The sequence below is a fragment of the Meles meles genome, chromosome 6 (genome assembly GCF_922984935.1).
Source record: "Meles meles chromosome 6, mMelMel3.1 paternal haplotype, whole genome shotgun sequence".
NCBI classification, from domain to species: Eukaryota; Metazoa; Chordata; class Mammalia; order Carnivora; family Mustelidae; genus Meles; species Meles meles.
This window is the reverse complement of record NC_060071.1, coordinates 7,453,847-7,468,991: the sequence shown is the minus strand read 5'-3', so window position 1 is coordinate 7,468,991 and position 15,145 is coordinate 7,453,847. Positions and strand designations below refer to the sequence as shown.

The 15,145-nt window shown below is 58.3% G+C and overlaps 2 protein-coding genes across 5 annotated transcripts in view; both read right to left on the bottom strand.

Annotated features, from left to right (window-relative positions):
* NTRK3 (neurotrophic receptor tyrosine kinase 3) overlaps nt 1-7,811 on the bottom strand; it is a 387,271-nt gene extending 379,460 nt beyond the window's left edge. For all 4 annotated transcript variants that reach the window (XM_046008586.1, XM_046008582.1, XM_046008584.1 and 1 more), the window contains exon 1: nt 7,513-7,811. In XM_046008586.1, the coding sequence (XP_045864542.1) occupies nt 7,513-7,760 (248 nt within the window). In that variant the 5' untranslated portion in view covers nt 7,761-7,811. The remainder of the gene's footprint in view (nt 1-7,512) is intronic.
* A 9-nt stretch (nt 7,812-7,820) lies between these two features.
* On the bottom strand, nt 7,821-13,833 carry LOC123943218 (glycine, alanine and asparagine-rich protein-like). Its single transcript, XM_046007188.1, has 4 exons — nt 13,803-13,833; nt 8,604-8,702; nt 8,276-8,407; nt 7,821-8,111 (listed from the first exon to the last, which is right to left on the bottom strand). The coding sequence occupies exons 1-4, from the start codon at nt 13,831-13,833 to the stop codon at nt 7,909-7,911; spliced, it is 465 nt and encodes a 154-aa protein (XP_045863144.1). The 3' UTR covers nt 7,821-7,908.
* Nucleotides 13,834-15,145: the final 1,312 nt, after the last annotated feature.

Below are 15,145 nucleotides of genomic sequence, written 5' to 3'. Positions count from 1 at the left end.
GACCGCACCTCAGCCCAGCGTGGCGCTGGCAGGGAGCCAGCCGCCAGCTTCCCGAATCCCCACCGGCCTCAGCGGGCACCTGGTCTCCCGGGGGAGCGAGCTGGCCTGATCAAAGGCCGAGACACCATGGGGTGGCCAAGGAGGCCTGGGAAGAGGGCTTGGCCGAGACACAGCCCCCGGGGGAGGCCGAGGTCAGGAGGAGACCCCCTCCCTGATGGTGAGAGGCCTGTCTGGGACCATGAGGCCAGCACCATACCCACCATCTTGTCCGCCTTCCCCTCCAACCGCAGCCAGGGCAATGCGCACTCAGAGAGCTGGGATGTCACAACATGAAGGACCCTTCTAGACCTTCACGTCTACCCTTTTCTTTAATTGATGGATTATGATGGCCGCGTCTTCAGGAATGACCACGTGCACGTGTGTGTCTACCAGTATATATTTGCACACCTAAGAAAAGAGCAAAAGAATCCAGGCAATACAAGCTTAATATTAAATGTTAGATTACTCTGCGTGGAATTCAGCAAGTCACATTCGGTATCTGGACTCACGCCCCATCTGTACAACGGGATTCACATTAATGAATGAATGAACGAACGGCACTTCTCTGAGAGGGTTGGTGTGAGGCCATAACAAAGTAGTACCTCTCAAGTGCTTGGAACGGTTGTCTAGAACAGATGAGGTGCTCACTAAACGCCAGCTGTCCTTAGCGATCCTACACGGACAGTTTTCTCTTTACTGGGCCTGATACAGGGCAGCGACGCTCAGGGCACTGCTAACAGGTAGTTATTATTATGCCCATCTCATAGATAAGGAAACTGAGGCCCAGAAGAGGTGAGGGGTTTGTCCAAAGCTAGGGAGAGCCCAGACGCAGAGGATCTGCTGGGGCAACGCAGCCGCCATGGTCCTCTCCACAACTGAGGGTTCTGCGGAAGGAATCCTGTCTGATTCTCCACCTCCCAGACCGGAGACCCTGTTGATGGAACGAAGCAGGTGGCGGGGCGGGAAGGCAGCGGCGAGGCTGGAGAGGAAGGCTGGCCTCCCAAGCCCCAAGCCCGCTGAGCCCACAGCCTCCCCGGCCTGCCGGTAAACAGAGCAGAGCAGAAATCCTCGCTGCGAGCAAACCTCTAATTGGCGTGGGCTGCAGGCTGCACGGAGCCCAGGGGCGGCCAGCCTCGCATACTTACTGCCTCTGGGGACCCCAGATTTGGAAACATCGCCCCAGAGGGAGACACAGCCGTAGGCAAGGCTCCGGCTTTGACAGAGTGCCCAGGACAGGCGCCAGGGCAGAGCCGAAGAGCGTGGCGCCTGTCCCGCCACCTGGGAGGAGAGGCCTTCCAGCAACCCTCAGGCCCCCGGAGAGTCGCTGCCCTGGTCTGGGCCTCTCACGGGCCCCAAATGCAGAGCATGAGAGAGGGGACACCTGCGGCAGTCCCTCTCAGCCCTGAGTTCTGGTGAGCCCTGCACCCGGGGTGAGGGCAGAAAATGGAGGACCCTCATGGGACTTCCCAGGGCTCCACTGGGCACTGGGCTTCACGGAGAGCCGACTCATTGAAGAAGCGTAGCCGACACGGCTGGTCCCAGGTATGTTTCCCCAAGCGGAGGCAGTTGGGCTCTGGGGATGGATGACAGGTGACTTGACTGGATGCCTCAGCCACCACCAGCTCTGGGGGGGTCAAGCGAGGCCTCCACTCAGGCCGTGCTTAGACCCAACTGCCGGGACTCTCAGCCATCCTCCAGCTCCTCCCAGATGGACCATTCCCATAATGCTTCCCCCTGGGAGAAAGAGAACTTTCTGGATGAGAATGACGCCACGGGGTATCTAGCCGCAGGACCACAGCCAGAGAGAAGAGTCCACAGACCCAAGACAGCCATGAGAGGAGCAGCTCGGAAGGAGCCACAGGACTCTTCTAGAGCTTTCCTTTTGGGAGACACACAATTCAACCCTTTTCTTTATTTTGTTCATCGGTAACACGGGACAAATCATCCCTGCCTATCACTTCAGCAGTTGGGGCAAAAACACACCCAACGTCTGTAACCAGGGAGGCATGAAAGAAATGCTGGGGTGTTCAGGAGGTAAAGAATGTGCTGGACAGAAACAAAAAGCAGGACCTGAGGGGTACAGTCTTTTAAGAACTGGCCTGGCCCTCAGGGACTAAGGGGCCTTAGGAATCCTGGTCCCGGGCTGAGAGTCCCTCCACCGCTCCACCCAGTTCCTCCTCTCCTTTCCCCTGCTGCCCCCTGCTTCGATCAACCCCTACTCCCTGGAACAGATCCAAGAGGGGGAGCCAGGCTTCGGGGTCAACTCTCCTACCATGCACCTATCTCCCTCCCAAACTCAGGCCCTTCCAATCACAACAGGGCACCAAGCCTTTATGATGGTCAATAAAAGTGTTATCTTGCAAGCCCTGAGCACTCCTCTGTTCATGAAGTTAAATGCTGGTGTACCTTCCAGACGTACGCTAAGTAGTCCCTCTTCTAGACCACAACTTGAAATGGAAGTTCTAGCATGTTCCTCCCCCATTCAGTGGAGGTCCCTGCTGGAGCAACGCATGGAAGCTTTGCAGAGGACCGTCTCCTCCCTGCCTTGAGCGCAGGGTAGAGAGCAGAGAGCCGCATGAAGCCAGATGTCCAGGCTGTGAGCGGCTGTAGGACCCAGGGCAACCCTAAGTGTGATATTTGGTCTGGGTCGTTGACTCCAAACCGTGTGGCACTTTCTGGGGGACCCAGAGTTCAGTAGAGGTGGGAAGGGAAGGAACGAAGGGAAAACCGGCCAAGTGGCCACTGGCCGAGAGGGAACACCCAGTCCTCTTCCTGGCGGCATCGCGAGAGTCGGCACCAATCTTAAAGCTGGCGCCCTTAGAAGGGACCTCACGGAGACTCCATGGGGTGCTCCCTGCGCCCGGGGTGGCATCGGTCCAACCTTGAAGGGACTCAACTCATAGTTGGATTTACAGCCTCAAAAAGGCTACAGACCCCTCCTACAGCTCACAACGGGTTAGGGGCAGAGCCAGGGGAGGGACCCATTGTATCATCCCTTTCTCTCTTCCTACCCTCCCTGCAGTCCAAGGGAGGCCTCCAAATGAGGCCAGAGACAGTGTCTGTGATCCCGGGATAAGCCACTGGATGGGGTCCCGTGGCAGCAGAGATGCCACAATCCTGGCAAAGGTCATCCTGAGGGAAGGTCACAGCCCACCCACACCCCCACCCAAGAGCCAGCGGGGCTAAGGACCCTTACAGCCAGAGAAGATGAGGAGGCAGCAGGCAGGGACGGGCAGGGCAAGGACAGAGAGCATCCCAACGGAGCGGGCATCAGAACCACCCTGCTTCACGCCAGCGTGCTCCTCTTCAGCCAGGCAGGAGGCTGGTCGGCCCGTTACAGGACCCTGCGCCGCCTCCCAGACTCCAGGACCAGCCCTCCAGGGACCAGCACCCCAGCACTCCCAAAGCGAGGGCCAGGCTGGGCTGCTTTTACCCAAAGCTGCCATGTGCTCCAGTCCCTGGAGCTACAGAGATGATGCCCTGGGGCCTGGCATGGGCTGAGCAAGACTGACCTGGGCTTATGGGGGCTGAGGACTCTGGAGCCAAGGAGGGCCTGGCCTCCAGGCAAAATCCCAGGGCCTCTAGAGCCCCGGCGCCCCAGCTTTCAGCCCGGAAGTACCGCATTCCCCAGAGCTGCAACCAGCCTCCCTTCCGAGTCTTACCACAAAGGCTTCCCAGCTCAGCCTACCGCTCTCAGACCTAGGCTCTGTGCCTGGCTGAGCTCCACAATGCCCTTGGGGCCTGGCTCACACCGTTGCCTGCATCCCGGGTCCCATGGGTAATTGTCAAGGCTGGCGCTCTCCCCTTGATCCTTAGAAAGGCTGAGAATCAAGGAACCGATACAGCAGCCAAAACCCAAAAGGATCCTTCACCCAGCAGAGGCAAGGGCCTGCAGGGAAGACTGGGACATAAAGGGACCAGAGAGTGGCAAACACCAGGGATCCTGCAGGGGCTCCCACAGAGACCCCGCTGGAGGCTCAGAGTCCCAGCCAAGAGCTCAATGGTCTTCAAAATCTGGATAGCCAACCCCAGGTACATTGGGTCCCATGAGCCATCTCCTCTCCCTTGATCTTCTGACGGTCAAAGATGCACCGTGGTGACCCAGCCTCAGGAAGGCTTGACCTAGACAGAGGATCCAACTCCCAGGCTCCACTCTCTGCCTTTGTGACGACAGAGCCTGGCTGGGCGCGGCAACGCGCGGCCCCTTCTAGGTTGAGGTTACTGCAGGCCAGGAGCTCCCATGGCCGAGGAGCTGGCTTCCTGAACAGAAAGAGGCCCAGAATCAGAGCCCTTTGGGAGGGGAGGGGTTGAGACCCACATTTCTGCTCTGATGCCTTGCAGCTGATTCCCTCCTGTGACTGGTGGGGCAGCCCCCTCCCCGATCCCGGGCGCCCTCAGCCAGCCTCCGATGGGGACCCAAGAGCCGCTCCACACACGACTCTGAGAGAAAGACGACAGGGACTGTCTTGTCCATCTTAAAAGTCAGACATGATCAGTTAAGCACCCAGGGAGGGGTGTCAGGGCCCTAGAGCTCCACAGACAAGAGGTTGTGTCTTTGGAGGCCAACCCCCCCAAGACATCCCCCCAGGTTCCCCAAGAGAGGCCTGATGGAAACACAGCTTCATCCCAGCTCCATCCCAAGAGTCAGCCTAAGCTGTACCCTTAGGCAAACACCAGCAAGAGCTTCAGGCTGATGGAAGGCTGGAGGACCCCCGAACTCCCTCTCTCTGACAGCATCAGAGATCTGAGGAGCACACTTTCCTCCTGCAAAGTCTGGGCTGCAGCTCAAGACCCCCTCCCAGGTGGTGCTAAAGTCAGGCCTCCTCCCTCGCCCTCCTCCTTCTGCCTGCCCTCCAGGCCCTCCGCCCAGCGTGTTTCCACAGGCATCCCGCAGAGTGGGGGCCCGGGCCTTAGTGTTGGATAGACCGAGACCTAAGCCTGGCTCACCACCGGGGCTGTGTGCCTCGACAGAAGTTACTCTGCACCTGAGCCTCCATTCCCTCGAGTGACAGAGGAATGGGTGACAGCTACTTCCCACAACGAGCCTCATTCCCCTCCCTCCCTCCACAGTCCTCTGCCTCCAGCTGAAGGCTGGGCCCTTCCCGAAGCTCTGTCAATACCAGCCAAAGATCTAAGAGGGCACTGGGGAGAAGACGGGGTGAGGAAAGGTCAACAGACCCATGACCTCTGACCCTCCTCCCCCACCTGCCAATCCACGCAGCTCCTGTGGGAATCCAGTTCCCCAGCTCTTAGGAGTCGGGGTGGACGTAAGGAAAGGAGTCCTGCCTGCTTGCCAAAGAGCCTGCATCCAGAAACAGGGAGGGGGACACACAGTCTCCCAATCCGGTCCCTGCTCACCATCCTCCCATTTGTCCCACTGGGGTCCTCCAAAGGCAAAGGGGACAAGAGACCACACCACCCCTTCCCATCACCCACCTTTCAGCACCTCCATCTCGGACCCTAAGCCTGGAAAGAGCAGCCCAACTCCCCCCCTTCAAACTGCTTCCCCAAGCATCGTCTTCAGAGGAGCGACCGCTGCCTGGCTACAGAGAGCCTACGTGATTGTGGCCATCCCTGCTTCCCACAGATGCACGCATCCTAAGAAAACGGCCAGAATGAGGCTCACCAGCTCTCAGAGACCCACACAGGGACCTGCTCTCAAACCTTTAGCTCCCCCCTCCCAGTTCCCCTGAATATCCCCAGATCCAGCTCCAGAGCCCCAGGACCCAATGCTAAGCTCTCTCCTCTCCCAGTCCCCCAACTCGCCCCCCCCCCCAACACACACAGAGCCAAATGCACTCCCAAGCCAGAGTTTCCCTGCCGGTAACACTCCAGACCCCCTCCCCTCCCCCATCCTCAGGGGCGCTGGAATGCTGTGGCCTGCAGGGCCCAGAGAGGCAGGCTTGGCTCGGTCCAGTCTACCCCTGCCAATGTCTGGCTGCCCCCTTGGCTGTTCCTCTGTTCATCCCAGGCCCCCCGGCTGCAGGTGGTGAGGAGGTGAATGGCAGAGCCCAGATATGGGTCAAGCTGGTCTCCAGGGCCAGGAGTCAGAGACATCTCCTGGGCTGTACACTTCCTCCAACTGTTAGCTGCAAGGATGCTAGCGCTCTCTCCACGAAGCCAACAGGGCTGGCGGGCTTTCGAGAGCAGAACTGCAATTCCTCCCAGCCTGGCTGCCCCATTCCGAGGGAGAGGGAGGGCTGCTGCCTGGGAGAGCAGCGCCAATGGCAGCTTCGAAAGGGCTTGTGTCTGCCCAGATGCCTCCCTCAGACCCCAGCCGGGACTTCAGGGCAATCCCCTCTCTCTCGGCATCCTACCCATTTTGAGGGTTCCCAAGGGGTGTGGACCTTGGCAGGGGGACAAAAGAGCGATCCCCTGAACAACCCCAGCACGGTCCACACCCTTCTCTGGATGTTAGAATGGGGGGGGGGGGGTGTTGGGGGGCGGGTCACCTGGCCCTGAGGTCAGTGGAAGGAAAGATGGGCAACCTCCCTGGACCCTGGCCGAGATCTTCTTTCCCCTGTGCCTGGCTTCTATCCCCCATCCCTAGCCAAGGGGAGGGAGGGAATGCAGGCCACCACAGGTCTCACTCAGATGGGGCAGAACCCAGCAAAGGGCAGTCAGAGTTGGATTGTCCAAAAAAAAAAAAAAAAAAAAAAAAGACGGATCTGCAAGACCATATAAGCCCCATCCCCAAACCCCACAAGCCCCCTCAGCTCCCGTCTCCATCCTGACTCGGAATTACCGGCGCAGTTATCAGAGCTCACAAGGACGGGATCTGTAGGCGCCCAGATGCAGATGAGGGTGGGAAAGGCGGGGGGTGTCTCGGAAATGCCCAAAATGGGGTTGGAGAGGGCGGGCGAGAGAGAAAGGGAAGAGGTAGGCGTCCATGACGGCCTCGACATGTCCAAAGTCTCCCAGCGAGCAGCCAGCTCCCAACTTGTTTACTTGTCAGCGTGTTTCGCTGTTTCCAAAAGGAAATAGTTAAGGATCTGGGCTGGATCTCCAGCAATCCCTGTCACCTTCCCTCCCGGCCCAGCGCCGCCGCTGTCACTGCTGCCGCCGCCGCCGCCGCCGCCGGGGATCGAACCTCGTCTACTTTATTCCACTTGAGCGTGGCCAAACTGTTGCTATTTAGTGGGGGGCAAAAACCCGACTCGCACCCTCGCGACGAGCCCCGGCGGGTGGGGGCGGGGGCGGGAGCTGGGCCGCGCACGCCTGGGGCCGGCCGGGGTCCCCTGCGGGGAGAGGCACCCACGCGGCTCCGGCCCCCGCCTGCTAGGGCCGGATCACCTGGACTACGCAGCCCGAGAGCATCTCCCGAGCCACGGCGAGCCTGACGCGTGCCGGGCGGACGGCGGGCGGCGGCGAGCCGGGGCGGGCGGGCGGAGGGCCGGCTCCCGGCCGCGGGCGGGCGAGAGGGAGCCGCGGAGCGAGAGGGGAGGCGGGCTGGGGAGCGGCCGCCCGACTTACATGGAAGTGATATTCCTTGAGATGTCCGTGATGTTGATGCTGGCGTTCCCATTGCTGTTCCCTGAATCCTGCCCCTCCAGGAGGGGGAAGAGGTTCCCATCGTCCGGCCGCCGGCAATTGATCTCAGTCTTGCTGCAGACACAATTTGCAGGGCAAGCCAGCACAGAGCCCACATAGTCCAGCCAGACGCTTCCCAGCAAGAAAATCCGCCAGAAACTACACTTGGCTGGGCAAAGAGAGACATCCATCTCCGATCGCGGCTTCTAAAAAAGAGGAGGAGGAGAGGAGAGGGGGGTGGGGTGGGGGGAGTGGGGAGAGCTGGGGGGGAAGGAAACAAAGACGGCGAGGGAGGGGGGAAGGGGGAGGGGGGGCCTCTGCCTTTGAAACGCCGTGCGATCAGATGCAAAATCCTTCAGCGTCTGAAACCATCGCGGCCGCCGCCGCCGCCGCCGCTGCCGCCGCCGCCGCCGCCGCCGCCGGGTGGGAGCCGCGGGGAGCGCCTAGTGGCGCGGTTTGCCTGGCATGGTGGCCGGCTCGGCGCTCGCCGGCTCGCTGGGTCCGGAGGCTCGGGAAGCGAGCCGCGCTCTCCGACTCCGAGACTTTGCAGGGTTGCAACAGACGGTGGGGAGGCAAAAAAGAAAAAAAAAAAGGAAAATATGGTGCTAAAGTCACCAAGTCCCACCTACTGGGCAGAATTAAAACGGACACACCTGCAAAGCACACACACACTCACACACACACACTCACTCACACATACACACACCCGGAGCCCGGGGGAAGGAGGAGGAGGAAGATGCAGTCGGAGCTGCAGCAGCCGCCGCGAATGGCTCGCCGCGCGCCTGCAGAAATGTACAAGTGCTCAGAGCCTTACGAAACGCACGGGTTATCGGAGCGTCTTCCTCGGCTCCCTCCCTCTCTCCCCCTCCCTCCTCCCCTCCCTCCTCGCGGCCTCCTCCCCCCGCCCCCCGCCCCGGCTGGGAGCGGCAGGAGAGCGGAATCTCCCCCCTCCCTCCCTCTCCCCTCCCCTTCCCCACACCCCACTCCCTCCCAGTCCGTCCTCTCCCCTCCTCCCTCCCCACCCACCCACCCACTCGCCGGCTCGCGGCTCTCGCCCGCACCGCCACCCGCAGCCGCGCGGCCGCCCGCCCTCCCGCTCCACGCCTCGCGGCCCGGCGCCCGGCGCCCGCTCGCTGCAGCCAAGGGGAAACCGAGACGGAAGGGAAAAAGTTGCAGTTGGGATTGAGAGGGTCTGGGCTGGGGAGGGGGAGTTGGCGAGCTGGCTGCGCGACGCCGAAAGGCGCTCTCCTTTCCACTTTTTGGCCCTCGCGCTGCCCGGTGTTTTGCTGCAATCCGGACCGCGAGAGGAAGTGAAATGGACGCGGCCGAGGAGACCCGGGAGTGCTCCCGAGCCTGGGTGGGGGGCACAGGCTCGAAGACGGCGACGGGGGCTGCGGGAGCGCACGGAAACCGCAGCGAGGCTCCCGGAGCCGGGGACGGGAGCCGCGGACGCGCGATACTCCGTCTAAATGACACTCATCTCCGTAATCGAGAGTCCGGGAGCTGGGCTCGGCTGGGAGGGGACTGCGGGGCACGCCCGCGTTGGTGCCCCCCACACCCCCTGCGCCTTCTTGGCGGTGGGCTTTGCGTCCAGCCTTGGGCAGGCAGGGAGCGGGGAAGGACAGAATCAGCGCCAAAGGGCTGCGCTGGGGAGCCGAGGTGGCCCCGGGCGAGCGGCGCGTGCAAGAGAGAAACGGCCGGGAAATTGAGATGCAAGGGGCATTTTTTTGGCAAGCAGGGCAGCACCGTCAGAGACCGGCTTCTTGGGCTCGGCTCTCGGGTGCGCTGTTCTGGCTGCCCGGTGAGGGGGCGGGCGGGCTGCTTTCTCCGGATTCGGGGGCGCAGAACCTCCCTCCCTCCCACACAAGCACCCCTTCCTGGTAGGGGCGTAAAGCAGGTGCAGCCTTCGACGCGAGCTCAGATCCCGTCGGGAGAAGAGAAGGGTCCCCGCTTTTTGCTTTGGTAAGGTTTGGGTTTTTTGTTTTTTGTTTTTTGTTTTTTTAATAAAACGTTAAAATGCCAAGTGTGAGCTGTTTGCTGAGAAAACCAGAGCATTCGCTGTCGGAAAGGAAAAGAAAGGGTTAGGGAAGTCGGAGCAGGCAGACACACTACGGCATTCACACGCAGAAGAAAGCAGGGCTCTCCTCCCCGATCTTGGATGAGGGCAGGCTAGGAAGCCAATGCGCCGAATTCAACCGCATCCAGCATCTGAAAGGCTTCTCCCCCGCCCCCCTATGGATTCCGATGCAGGTCATGCAACTTGCAGGCAAGATGGGGGAAGGGGTATGCGGGTGCCACCCGCCCACCCCAGGCGTAACCACAGACAGACCAGGCGCCTTGGAGTGGCACTGTCGCTGAGTAAACTTGGAAGAAAAAAAGAAGGGAGAAAGAGAGGAACATGACTATAAAAGGCAGTTTTCCCGACTTCCCCTTATGTTCTCTGCCTTCCCTGGGCCTGGGGGGGACCTTTACCCCCTGTTGCCATTATGGCCTGGTAGCCAGACTGGCATTTTGCCCTCCCACCAGCAGGAGGGGACAGAGAGTGGAGACCTCTCTAGTAGGGCAAAGCAGTTCCTTTGGGCCCCAGGACTACCCAGGTACCCTTGGTCCACTGGACGTCCCCCTGTCCTTAAGGTGCCCCTCTAAGAGTGGCCAAGAAAATGCCCATTTGAGAGCCTGGGAGACTGAGGCCGAGGCAAAGGTTGGCCTCTCGCAGGAGGTGGCAGGTGGCAGCAGAGACACGCAGAGAACCTTTCTCAGACCACTCCAGGGGCAGATTCCAAAAAGCAGGGAATGCCAAATGGATTGGGCCCAGCAGTTCAGCCTGGGACTAAAATAGTTGTATCCAAACGATGCCCAGCCCACTTGTGCGGGGAGAGAGAGACATGGTTTTTTAACATTTCCAGCTGAGAAGGGGAGGTGTCCCTAAGTCAGAACAATTAAAAAAAAAAAAAAAACTTTAAAAATCCCTTTGGAGATTATAAAAATGCACACGGTGAAGCAAGGGAGGCCTGATGGGACAAGAAGCCTTTCATCCCAACAGTAAAACGGGGTTAAGATGGGATGTTACGTTTATGCTGGGACTCTGGGCGGGAAGGGGCAGCTTTAAAGGAAGGAGGCCCTTTTCAAAGCAGATCCTAGACTAGGAGCAGAGAGAACAGAGTTCTAGTTCTGACCGTAGGCAAATCACGCAAGCCTCTGGGCCTCAGCTCTCATGTCTGGGGGATGACGAGGCTGGACCTCACTCTCCAAAGTGAGGCGCTCCGACCGGCAGCACCCACGTCACCTGGAGGCTTGTTTGCCTGCAGCATCCCATGCCCCTCCCCAGACCTACTAAACCAGAATATCTGTTTTAACAAGCTCCCCGGGTGATTCATAAGCACGCAGCAGTTTGAGAAGGACTCCCGAAGTCCCTTCTAGCTTGAATATTCTCCCATCCTATATGCACCTGGGCTGGAGAGACTTAGAAGAGAAGGGGGGGGCGGTGGGGGGATTCTCAGAATATTATTCAGTAGGGGGAGGGGGTGGGGCGAAGAGCGGGTATGTCCGTGCAGGCACCTTGTTAAAAACAGATTTGCAAAGTTTCCCTAGAAGCTCAAAAAGGGGCTCACACTACCCAGAAAATTGCACTCTTGCTTCAGGACTTCTTAACCCCAGAGACTGGCCAGATTTGGTAGAGGAAGCAGGAGAAAGTGTCCATTGTACACGCCCTCCTCTTGGTCAATAGGGGTCCAGGGCATTTGGGGTGTCTTGTGTCCTCAGTAGGAATGTCCCAGTTGACTAGGATTAATGTCTGACACATAATGATTCCCAGTCTGTGGCCCTCCCGGGGTCCTAGAGAGATCGGGACCAGCCAGCATCCAGCCAGCGTGGTTAATCCCTCCCATGTCTTGCTGCCAGCTGTAGTCTTAGAAATGAAGAAACTCAGCCATGTAGCCCCTGCTCCTCAGAGGTAGGAGTGGGCAAACTGTTTCGAGCAGAAAGGAAAGCTTTAGACACCCTTTACAGCTGGGCAGCTGCCTTCTGGTACCAAGGGTCTGGAGAAGGAGGGAACCCAAGATTTGGATGCGGTGCCCCACCAGACAGGCCGGAGCAGAGGCTGCCTCCCAGAGCACAGTGGTCCCACCTTTCCTGAAACCCAGAGACACGGAACACGTCTTATCCCGAAGACATACTCCAGCTACGTGAGCACCTGAGACTTCTCCTTGACTGCTGGGTTAGAAGGTATCCCCAAAGCCAGAATTCCTCACCATCTAGGAAAGGAGGGAAGGAGTAGAGACTCGGGAAAATACGAACATAAGCAGCAGACCCAGGAGCCATCCTCCCAGCGCCCGCCCCCTCTTCGACCTCTGCGGGCGTGCTGCTCACAGGTCTGTCTTTCTAACCCGGCCACATTGGCTTTTCCAAAGAAACCACACTCCTAAGGAAGGGCCACGTTCCAGGCCATGTTATAGGTGCAGGCCAGACCCCAGGCACTTGGGATGCACCCACCAGGGTCTACTGCTATGGTGTCAGCCTAAATCCAGGAGCTGTGCTGCCCGATGTTCTAGTCTGAGCAGAAATGAGACCTCCGGCCCCAACTCTGAGCTGTGGAAGGAAGTGTGGTCATGAAGATGACCCAGGGAGTAAAGAGGAGACAAAGAGAAAACTGTGCCTCCCAAAGAACCTGCTGTTGCAAAGAGCTACCAGAGCTGGCAGACTTGGACTTGTGTACGAGAGAGAAGCCTGTTTCCGGGGTGGCCCGAACTCAAGATGTGAGCAGGGAAAGGCATGGCTGGAGGCTGGGAATGGGTATCCAGGAGACCAGGTGCCAAGGAGGAAGTTGTGACCATACATGGAGAGGGAAAGCCCACCTATGAAGAGGGACAATCAAGGCCAAGGTGTCAAAGGAAGCAGGAAAATCTAAGGGCAGGAAGTCCCAGCTCAGGACCCTGACTCAAGTCCCAAGATCTTGGGCATGCACCTGCCAGGAGTTTGGAGCTACCTGCCAGGGAGTACAGAGCCCCTTGCCTCTCACTCCTGTCCATTACCAATTTTTGGAGGGATACCTAAATTCTCCTGTGCTGCCCTGGTTGGAGTGTCCAGAGGGGGCCTGGGGGTCCTCACCAGTGATGCCTTATCCTGGATGATAGATTCACAGACTCTCTGGGCTGGAAAAGACTCTCAAGCCCAAAGACCCACAACCCCATTTGATGCACAAATCCCCTCCATGTCATCCCCACGCGCCCAGTCTATCCTTGCTTGAACACCTCCAGGGACAGGAGGCTCACACCACCCAAGGCTTCCGATCTGTCTGCAAACAGCTTTACTCCTTGGATAGCCTTCTGCTGGAAATAATGAAACCAATCTCCCTGAAACATCCGTCCTTGGGACTAGTGCTACTACCTAGAAGCCCCGGGAAAAGGCTAATCTTTTTTCTACAAGCCAGTCAGAAGGCTGACCACCTCTCATCTCTTCCCAGAGCGTAGTATCCTCCGTTCCCTCCCTGTGCTTCCAAAGCTCAGTTTTCTGATCCCTCCCCCACTCTGGTCACTGGTAATGGATCTTCAGTGGCCCTTGTAAAGTATGTCTCCAAATCATGCAGGCTGCAGGTGCTGAGACCTCGGGTACAAGAGAGCAGGCAACTCTAAGAGGACTAAATACAGTTTCATCTAATAGACCCACAGAGATGCATTCACCACCCAATAGCATTTGAGCCTGGGCCAGACACTTAACGCTCTGTGCCTCAGTTTCCCCATCTGCAAAATAGGGGTTCAACGGGGTCTAAGTCACCGGACAGCTGTGAGATAACACAGTGAGACACTCAAACAGTGCCTGACACTCGGTAAGCACTGGGTGTGTGTTAACTCCGTTATTCCACTTTTGAGGTACCCAGAAGGCTTTCCGGCTTCAGTTGGGAAGCCCCGGGACCAGTTATCCAGCAACAGCCAAACTCATGGTCACCCTAAACCTCATCCCCTACACACAGGAAGCAGCAACCCACCCCCAGCAAATTACTGTGTGGGGCTGAGGCGTTGGGGTTCACCCATGGATATTCTCAGCTGCACCTCAAGACCCCAGAGTCGCCAGCAGCCAGGGAAGGTCCCAGGCCTGGGTGCCTGGGGACCAAGACTCTGGGCACTGAGAAGCAACCCCATGGGCTCTCCCTGGTTCCTTTGCCAGCTTGTTGCTCCTCTGGGGGGGTGGGGGCAGCTAGCTTCCGTCTGCTCAGCAGGTAAGCTCTGCTGACTCACCACCACCGGCCAGGCTGGAATTCAGCGCCATTCTGCCCCTGGTCCTGCCTCGCGGTGGGTTCCCAGCCTGGTCCACTGCAGCTTCTGCAAAGAACAGGGTCGAGGGCACACAGCTGGAGTCAAGGAATGAAATCTAGGTAGTAGGAATCACCTCCGGGCTTCTGGGGAGCCAGAGGGGCGAGCCTCCGGAAGACACCAGAGGAGTCTTTGAGCTTGGGTAGCCTGGGAGGACAGCTCCCTCACACCCATCCTCCATCATAGACTCCTCCCTCCTGCCCCTTCCCAGATGGGCTTCCCACAGCACTCTGTACCATTTCCCGCCATTCACCTATTTCCAGACCAGGGGCAGCCAGAGGGAAATGAAATTGACACGGTGGGGCAGAGCCATCTAGGTGACATTCTGATTCCCAAAGGAATGTTCTTCCTGTTAGCCAGCTTTTAAAATGTAAGTTTCCTGAGGACAAAGACCTTGTTCGTTTTAGGTACTAATTTGCCAGCCCCTTTAACAATACTGAAAGCATAACAGATGCCATATGTGTGTGTGTGTGTATATATATATATATATATATATATATTAAGCAAACCTCTGCACTTTGAAACCATTCAACACATGGCAAATAAGCATTCAGCATCAGTCCATAAAGCACTTAAGAGGGCCAGGACCTCTACCCCTGCTGTTCTCTCTGTTCTCCCTAGGGCCCAGCTCTGTGTCAACACAAGAGTGGATATCACACATTTTGGAGGTGATTTAATGTACCCTTTTGCTGCCTGAAACCCCATGTGTATCCCTAAGAGAAGTCTGGGGCAGAAGTGGGGTGCCCTGAGCCAATTACCTCCTCCGCACCCCACAGTTACACTTGCCGCTATAAACTTGCCCTTGGCAGGGCAATTATCAAGGAGCTTTGAGAACAGAAAGAACAGTAGCTCCTAATTTCAGCTCCAAAGTCAGGAGAAGTTCAGGAACAGCACGTTCCAAGGCAATGCCAGACCACCTGGGCTCTCACGGGCTCTTCACACCGAGCTGGGGCCCAGCAGCCCCAACACTGTGGCCTCTGTCCTATAGAAAGCCAACCCTGCTCCTCACCTCCCGGGGCCCTGACTACATCCTGTAGTCCTTCTCAGCCAAGCCAGCCGCCTGTTCAGCTGCCCGGCTCCTGCTCTGCCTTACCCGCCTTCCGCAGGGCTCTTTTTTCCACCTGCTTCTCAGCAAGGCTATCACACTCTTAACCACCGTGGCTCAAATGCTGGCTTTCCAGTTCAGCTCTGAACTATTTTGTTTATTGAGTGTCAACAACCCGCTGGGCTGGGTCACCTTGGGCATGCTACTTGACTTCTCTGATCCT

What these genes read in the sequence shown, in the direction of transcription:
- LOC123943218 (XM_046007188.1), bottom strand. Translation starts at nt 13,833, where the DNA reads ATGGCGCTGAATTCCAGCCTGGCCGGTGGTG. An exon ending in TTCCAGCCTGGCCGGTGGTG is followed by an intron (nt 8,703 to 13,802) that starts GTGAGTCAGCAG and finishes CCTTGGCTGCAG; the next exon opens with CGAGCGGGCGCCGGGCGCCG. An exon ending in CTCCTTCCCCCGGGCTCCGG is followed by an intron (nt 8,112 to 8,275) that starts GTGTGTGTATGT and finishes AACCCTGCAAAG; the next exon opens with TCTCGGAGTCGGAGAGCGCG.